Source organism: Platichthys flesus, chromosome 23 (genome assembly GCF_949316205.1).
Source record: "Platichthys flesus chromosome 23, fPlaFle2.1, whole genome shotgun sequence".
In the NCBI taxonomy this organism is placed as follows: domain Eukaryota; kingdom Metazoa; phylum Chordata; class Actinopteri; order Pleuronectiformes; family Pleuronectidae; genus Platichthys; species Platichthys flesus.
Window position 1 is genome coordinate 13,638,916 of NC_084967.1, and position 8,578 is coordinate 13,647,493.

Consider the following 8,578-nt stretch of genomic DNA (forward strand, 5'->3'; position numbering starts at 1 on the left):
CCGCTGCACCTGGGAGACAAGGTGTGTTTCACTAAGGAAACGCAGTCAACAGGAGCAGATCTGTTTTCTCACCTTGCTTTTATATCACTGGAGAAAAAAATCTCACTGTGTGTTTAAGCCGTGTCATGATTTCCTTGCTCCCTTAAATAAATGGTTTTATTTCTGTATCATGCTAAAAAATGTTGGCTCATCCGAAATAAACACAGAAAATATAAAGAATCACATAAACGACACAAACAAAATATTATATAAGCACAACATAAAACATAAAAAATCATATCGTCTAGACAAAACAGGTTTTAATCAACAATAAAATAATATATTAATGATACTCAACCGTTTTTATAGTTTGATCAATCTGTTTATTTTACGCATCGGCTGTCATGAGGTCAAAAGGACCTTGCATCCTTGTGCAGTAATCCATCAATCAACATCTGCCTTATAATGGACTAATTTTGGACTTAACAAACAAAACGAACCTGTATTCACAAAAGAAGATAAAAGCTTTATAAACCTACTTAATGCTGTACAAATCCACTGTGTCAATATTTAATGTTTCCAGGTGATGTCTGGAAATCCCTGACCTTCAAACCTTGTTCTGTAACATTATTCAGCAATTTGACTCAATACCATCTTAGTCAGTTAGCAACCTGAATATTATTGTTTTCTTTCTTCAATCTGCTAAATAATGAAGGGCGGAGTCCTCCTGTGTTTTCCGGGAAAAGAATTTCCTTATTACTGTATGTGAAAAGAAACCAAGTGTGACCTAGGATATCACCAGCAATAGATAAACTGGTTTGATAATGTGTAATCTGAGATCACAATCCTTTCTTGTTAAATACAATTGTGGGGGTATGGATTTCTCACTGCAAAAGGCAAAGTGGACCATTACTGTAAATCTCACAGAGCTCCCGACATCTCTTCAGGAGAATGAAATATTTACCAGAAAGTTAAAGTATTCCAAATTTTGTATTCCCCAGAGCTTGATGAGACGTTGAACTTGGTTTAAAGACAGGAAACACTGAGAAAGAGGTCGGTTCAAAAGTAACAATAAAGATAAAATATATATATCACTTAATTTCTTCATTCTACAGGCGCTCTTCCTTGCTGGATACTCTCCTGTTATTTGTGAACAAGGAAAACGTGTTAATAAAACTTTCTATACGCAGCAGAGAAGCTGAATGATGGATCTGTTCTCATCTTGGAGAAGTTGAACCTTGAACCAGCAGCTCATCCTCACTTTGAAATGTATGTAGTAACTCCTGGTGTTGAAAATGCCTTTAACTTTTTATTTGACATATTTATGTACACAATATACAAAGATTGCACGCCGTTGTAAAATGGATAGAGAGATTAGTAAAATAAGACCAAGAATGAAAAAGAGACAAGGTGAAATTTGTAAATCTCCCAAAATTACTGTACTGATGAAACCATGACAAATACATTTCTTAATTATTATCACTATAACTCTTCTTGTCTTTTTTACTTGAGGCAAAATATGGCATTTGTGGCCAAAGCAGGAAATCACGTCATATTTATTATTATACAAATCAAGAAAGAAATATTTACAAGCGACATTTTTTAAAAGTAGTATTTAAAGCTAAAAGGATATTATAGCTGACAATCACTGACACAAACATGGACAGCTGAAGAGTTAAGTTAGTGACTTGCAACGCTGGGATGAAGCGGTTTAACTCTGACACGACGAGACAGTCCGAGTCGCAGACCCTGACCCGGAGACTTCCCTGAGGGATTGTGGGACGACGTGGGACTTTTACCCATCAGACCTGCGAAGGAAAAGATAATGAATTTGGAGTTCAAGTGACTCAGAGTAAATGTGTAAACGCGTGTAGGCATCACAGCTGCTGTTCACTCATGCTGCACCTGGTGGGTTCCACTTGGGTATCCTGCCCCCTGCTGGACTCAGAGAATCCAAAGGTTTAGAGGAGGGAAGTGTGGGGGATGAAGCGTGTCGTTCGGATGCCAGTTTGGAGGCTGGAGGATTTCTCACTGGTGTGGAAGCTGCTCGTGGATCAAATCGTCATAATTATTAGAATAATTCATCAGTGACAAAAGCTGAATTTACTTTGATGAATCTGGGGAACTCACCAGCTTTCACAGATTTAGGCTTTGATGGCTGCTTCTCCTTCTTAGAGGCTGGTGGTGATTTAATCTTCTCTTTCTTGACGACGTGCTCCTTCTTTTTAGTCTTGCTGATTTTCTTCACTGTGAATTCCTCCTCTTCACTCTCATCCGCTTCGCTGAAATCGTCATCACTTTCTGAATCTGGAAAAGTGTTGTTATTTTAATCACATCGAACCAACAGTGGTACACAAAAAAAAACAACACTTAAGAACAAGTGATAATAACCTGGTGTCGGTTTGGGTCGATAGTCGTCATCTTCTTCCTTCAAGTTTTTCCTCTGCTCCTCAATGGCGGCTTTTCTTTGTCTGGATGAAACTGGGAACACCTTTTCTGATGAGATTTCATCCAGGCCTGAAGAAAACAAAGTGCAGCAGACTCACAAACTGTTCAAACCTTTTCCGATACTAGATGACGATGTATTTGTCAAATATGAAGCACTGAACACATTGGACAAAGATAAGGGAGATTTACCCAGACTTGCAGCATTCACGCTGCAGTTTGATGTGTGCAGGGACGAGGGATCTGTGTTTTCATCCAATGGAATAGGAACCTTGACGTCTCCTAAAATGTTTGATTTTAGAAATTTACAAAAACACATTCATCATACACACTGAATCTCTATATTTTAAAAAGACACAGCATACCTTTACTGGATGGTGATTGGCGCTCCACCTCCTCTGCATTATTGAGCAGAGAAAGCGTGATGGCTGCTTCTAGAGCTCGTTCACACAACCTCTCATCTAATGGTCTTCTATGGGGGGAAAAAAGTCAGAAATAATTCAAGATTCGATCGATTATATACGGCGTTATACAGTGTGTCATCCCTGGTTATTAGAAATTCAATTAGAAAATGAACATTGTGAGATAGAGCGTTGCCCTTGACGGAGGTATGTACTCCGAGCCCCTCTCGTCATTATGTTCAGGGTCAGATGTCAAACTCCCCACCTGCTCTTCTGGCTGGACTGAGAGTCGGTCTCTTGACTGGACGACTGCCTCGACGCCTTCTTGTGCTCCTGTTGTTTCACATCGTCTCTGGCCTTTTTGCTGGGCGGAGCCTTCGCACAGGCAAAATCGTCATCTGTCACAACATGAAGATACTCTGCGTTAGTGGTGAGAGAGGTCTCGTGTTAATGTACCGATTCGTATCCATCAGGTGTGCCACGAAAAGAGAGAGTCCGGCCTCGGGGTGGCCACAATGTGCTGTATGTGAAACAGCAAATATTACAGGCTGATGTGAAGTCTCAGTATTTGCCTGATCGGGCGTCTGGTCAGTGTCGACAATGCGGATGTTATGGTGGTTATGTCTTTTTAGTTTTCCTACCTTGACAGCACTTTGTACTTTAATAAATAGGATGTGTGAATTCTTGAAGGGACTAAATGACATTGGGGAAGCTGTTTGCATGTGGGATGATGCCTGTTGTGTTTATATTAAGTCAAATAGAAGATCAAACTGACAAGTAGATTTAAGTACAAAACTAAAGCCTGCCATACAATGGTATTTATATTATAACCTCTTATTTACAGCAGTTATATTGTTATAATTTTGTGAGTTCGAACTCACCATCGTCACAGTCATTGGGTTCACGGTAGTTCACACACTTCGTCTTCCTGTGTGTAAACAACAAACAACGTGTCAAGCAACAGGCACTAACAACAGAATGAACAGGGGCGGAAACAAAATCTCCTCCTACCTCGATGGACGCTCCATAGTTGGTCACGTTAAAGAGGTTTTTAATCCGGTAAACACAATTAATCAGCACGTTACATCCGCTGCCACATCAACACAAACACCGACCAGTGTCGACACAGGTTACGTGTGCTAGCTGAAGACGCTAAGCTAGTTTGAACTGTCGATGGTTTTAACACAAACGTGCGTCCGATGATTTCGCGGGTGAAACGTGTGGATTAAACGCGAACTAGTGCGTTAAACTGATGATCGTTACTTGTGTTGCACGACATTAGGCAGACGATCCTCCTTCCTGCGTTTTCAACCAGCCCGCCTGAACTCACCGGAAGTGAGGTAATGTTGTTAGTTAGCATGACGCGCAGCGGTAGCAGATTCGTTCCAAAAGACAAACTCAAGCACACTTCAGTACATTTCCTAGAAAACTACTGAGACTCACATAGAAGATGGTTGATAGCAGAGTCTTCTAAAAGTATAATCAATCAATTTAAAATGGAAAAATCAAATAAAAATAATTCGTCGAATCTGCTTCTGGGAAATACATTGATTAAACCCATACAGTCTATGATTAAACCCATGATTAAACCCATATACCGTATATACAAATATTAAGCCTTAAAATATTAAAATGAAATCCTAACCCTAGACCCTGGATTAACAGAATATAAAGTTAAATGGTCTGAGGCTCCCTTCAGAACAGTTTTGTTGTTAGTTGTTATTTTGTGTTTTACTAATACTACTACAACTACTACTACTAACAATAATACTAATAATGATAATGTTGCTGTGTTGTGGTGGGTATATACTTCTTCCAGGCAGGTGTTATATGAATTGTAAGAAATAATGAGATGCGATTATAACCAGTGTTGCTATACTATAAAAAATGGTATTGTGGCAAACAAGTACATTTTCTCAAATGCAGTTCTTAAGTACTTGTACTTCTGTTACTGTCTGCTACTTTGTATGTCAACTCAAGTTTTAATTTAAGCCTACAGATTAAGCACATGAAATAAAATCACCAAACTGATTTAGGAGTAACTATATGGTTTATTAAAAATGTAACATTCCAACAGTTTACACACATTGAGCCAATACAATTATTTCAAATACAAAAAATTGTGAACTGTTTTGAGCACTGTCAAAAGTATTTTTTCATGTAAAGATATATGTCTGTGTTTCATCTTCTCAATGTAAAGAATTTCTGCATATTCTTTAAAATTTTCATTTACTTACGGTGGAATATGGTGAGCAGGTATCTCTTCTCCCTTAATCTTTACAAATGAAGTAATAGGCCGATTAAATTAATAATATCTAGATCACAGAATTAAAAAACATACTGGTTACTTGTTACTGATCAGTGGACACACTTTTTCTTATGTAACCTTGCAATGAAGGATTTAGAATTGAGTATTTTCAATGTGGCAATACTACATCAAGTAAAGTAAACTACATTTGGCCCAAAGGATGAATCCTTATAAGTCTTTATGCATAACTAATGATATACATGAACAGTGCAGTGAGTGCAGTGACTATTCTTGATTATCTGAAAAAAAAGGATATGCACTTCATAAGTGTGTAATGTTGTTTTGAAAAATGTATATATAAATCTAATGTGTCACAGCTGTACATAGACCCCAGCGACAATTTATCATATGCTCCGGTCTTTCCCAAAACTTGCTCCTCATAGTTTGACTCCATATTCAAGTTGTATGTCTCCAATATAATATCTCATCCATCTGTTGGTATTTTATTTATTATAATTATATATATATATATTATTTACTACACTTTTGGCTATTTCAGTGCTCATCTCAGAATGATTTTATCTAATCTCTCAGGGAGGATCATTGCAATTTCCACGTTATAAGCTGTGTGCTCGATCTTGCTTTAATGGAAAGATGCAACTCTTGGTGGATCACAGCTGTGATGCATTGATAACATAAAACGTATGACACATAAAATATAGTCTCCTTGGCCGGCAGCTATGACCACCTCAAACCTCCACATAGTGATGCACCTGGTTTTCTGTTTAGTTTGTTCTACAATTTTGGTGTTTAAATGTTCAACATTGTCATGTGGGATGTTTATTGATATAATTTAAAAGAACCATCATTTGAATTTCTCATAACGTGGTAATAACCAAACTGTATTCAACAGAGATGCAAAGGGATTTATGTTCCACCTGCGTGGTCCACTAGATGGTGTCAGAAGCTCAAAACAGCTGGTAGCAGATGTTAGTGACCGTTTTTACCCTTCACGCTGCTTTCTGCCACAGTGGCGGAGGCGAATGGTGCTTATGTAACTGCAGCACAAACATATTCACAACAACTAAGTTGCAGAAATTGTAAAAGAGTCGTTTTTTGGTTGGATCGCGACCTTTTACACGGTACCGCGTCGTTGTTGTTTTTTTTACCAAAAACAAATGTGACACCACGTGCACTCGGATCTGTGAATTTAACACAAGACAGGAAACAATAACAGTGGCGGGCACGCGCACGGCGCCTCCGCCCTTGAGTGCTCGACCAAGCAGAAGAAGGAAAAAAAAATCCTCGACGCCATCTTGTTCCCGTTCGACGAGCGGCGACCGAGCGACGAAATGAAGTCGTCGCGTCTCGCCCGTTGTGGCCATCCCGCGTCTCCCTCCGCGCTCCCACACACACACACGCGGGATCACTTCGCGGGGGATCAGCTGTTCCTCGTCGGGGGAAAAAGTCTGCGTGAGGATTTGGAAAACGCATCGCTGGGACGTTGTTCGCTAATGGCGCCGGACCGCAGCTGATCTCCGGGTGCGCCCCTCTCCCCTCGCAGCTCAGGACCCGCCCACACATACTGGCTGCATGATGTCATCACAACCGTCTCCCAAAAACTGACCCGATCTTCAGCAGCCGTTCGCCATTAATTCTCAAAGTGAACCGCGTCGCCTTCACGTTAAACCCGTGAATTCACCGTTATCCTCTCCGAAAACTACAAAGAAAAAAAGGGAAATCGACAGGGGGCGTTAAATCCTCCGGAGCAGTTTTATGGACGTTTGCGCTTTTGACGACGATCAGATCGAGCCCCGACTTTCGAATGCGTCCGTCCCGCAAAGTTATTTCAAAAACGTCCGTGAGGCTCGTGCACCAGCATTTGCGGGGTATCGCTCCCGCATTAGTGCGCATGCGCCGGGGGATGCGGTTCAGGGTGGAAGAAGGGGGGGAGGGGGGTCAAGAGATGGAAACGATGAGAACATCCCCGCAACATGTGATGTGAATGGGATTTGTTACAGGCCTGTTTCTGCAGGAACGAACAGCGACAACAAAAGCAGTATACTCACAAGATTCTACATATTTACTTTGTTGTGAAATTAGTCTTTATTCTCATGTCCCTCGCAGTGTGTCTAACGGGAATTAACCTTTTGCACCTGTGTGTCATCTGCACGTCACAATATGTCCTTATATTTATGTACAACCGGATTTTCAAATCCTTTGCCACTGCACTTTACTTTGTAACATATTCTATTCAAACAGTGAAAAGGTTATTATGTACATGTTTTTATTCTCGTGTCTCTCTTATTCTGACCCGTCTGCTGCTGTAACAGCTGAATTCCCTCCGATGTGTGGATCAATAGTTTAATCTTAGCTTAATCAAAATGCTTGTAAATAGCAACTTTTACCAGTGACGATAACGGGACATCTGACACACTCTCCAAAAACACGAGCTTCAATATGACGTCAAGCTTTGACTTCAACCGCAGTTCCCTTGTGCTGCTGAGTCGATTGTGAATTCCTCAAACAGAGGATCAATAAATTCATAAGTCATAATAAAATGCAACTGCTACAGCTGATGATAGTAAGACTTTAAACAGCTCCCCAAAATACACATTTTCACAAGCTCTGATAAAGCATCAAAACGTGTGAGATTTTATTAACCACCAACTTTTATCCTGATTCTTGAGCTTATTATGACTTTTTCTTGACTGTCACAGCCCTATAAATATGTTTCCTGTACCTCCTGTTTCCTTTCTCCATGATTTAATCTTCCCGGTCAGTGTTTCATGGGCTATCCCTTCCGAACATCAGCTCAGTATTTGTTGCTCTTGTGTAAGGGGTTACGTAATAGCTTAGCTGCCTCCTACGGCGTTGGGTGGAGGATTTAGATGCTCCTTTTCAGCCCGGCCACTGGGAAAACAAAGGATTTGGGTTCTAACGAGCAATGTTTTGTAAACCTGTCTTTCTGTGGCAGTTGTTAATGAGCAATCTGAACTGGCCTTTTTTTCAGACGACATGTGTGCATTTTGTGGCTGAAGGTTTTTTATAGCAAGAGTCAAAGATAGTAGTAGTAATAAGTAAGTTGAAATACTGAAGTGCAAAGAATATAAAAAATATACACATGTGCAGGTAAATTCTTATATGTCAGCTGAGAGTGTCCCACCTCCTTTCAGCCTGAGAGGAAACACAAGAGGAAACAACAATTAGTTTAAACACAACCTCCTGATAAAAACATCCCCACAGCTGACTTCACTTTCAAGAGCTGATCGTGAAGATAACACGGACACAGTGGAGACCATTGATCATTAAAAACAGTGGAAAAACAACCTCGAAAACAGCTGCATTGTGACTATCGAGTAGAATTGTCGCGTAAGATAATAAACAACGAGCCGAATGCCATTTCTCGCTCCTATAATAATACTTCTTTGTCTCGCGGGGGTTTAGATCCAGAGCGTCACCGACAAATATAGCTGCGGCTTGAGGAATCGCCGCCATGTGCGCG

General features: G+C 40.3%; 1 protein-coding gene across 1 annotated transcript; it reads right to left on the reverse strand.

Moving 5' to 3' along the window:
- Positions 1 to 1,282: 1,282 nt before the first annotated feature.
- On the reverse strand, positions 1,283 to 4,166 carry rad51ap1 (RAD51 associated protein 1). Its single transcript, XM_062383343.1, has 9 exons — positions 3,837 to 4,166; positions 3,707 to 3,753; positions 3,091 to 3,223; positions 2,790 to 2,896; positions 2,617 to 2,706; positions 2,371 to 2,496; positions 2,110 to 2,286; positions 1,885 to 2,022; positions 1,283 to 1,787 (listed from the first exon to the last, which is right to left on the reverse strand). Exons 1-9 carry the CDS (start codon positions 3,851 to 3,853, stop codon positions 1,660 to 1,662), a joined length of 963 nt encoding a protein of 320 aa, XP_062239327.1. The 5' UTR covers positions 3,854 to 4,166; the 3' UTR covers positions 1,283 to 1,659.
- Positions 4,167 to 8,578: the final 4,412 nt, after the last annotated feature.

Excerpts from the sequence above, each read along its gene's own strand:
- rad51ap1 (XM_062383343.1), bottom strand. Across the intron at positions 3,224-3,706 it reads ACCCAATGACTGTGACGATG|ATGACGATTTTGCCTGTGCG; the intron begins GTGAGTTCGAAC and ends ATGTTGTGACAG. Across the intron at positions 2,287-2,370 it reads TCGACCCAAACCGACACCAG|ATTCAGAAAGTGATGACGAT; the intron begins GTTATTATCACT and ends ACACTTTTCCAG.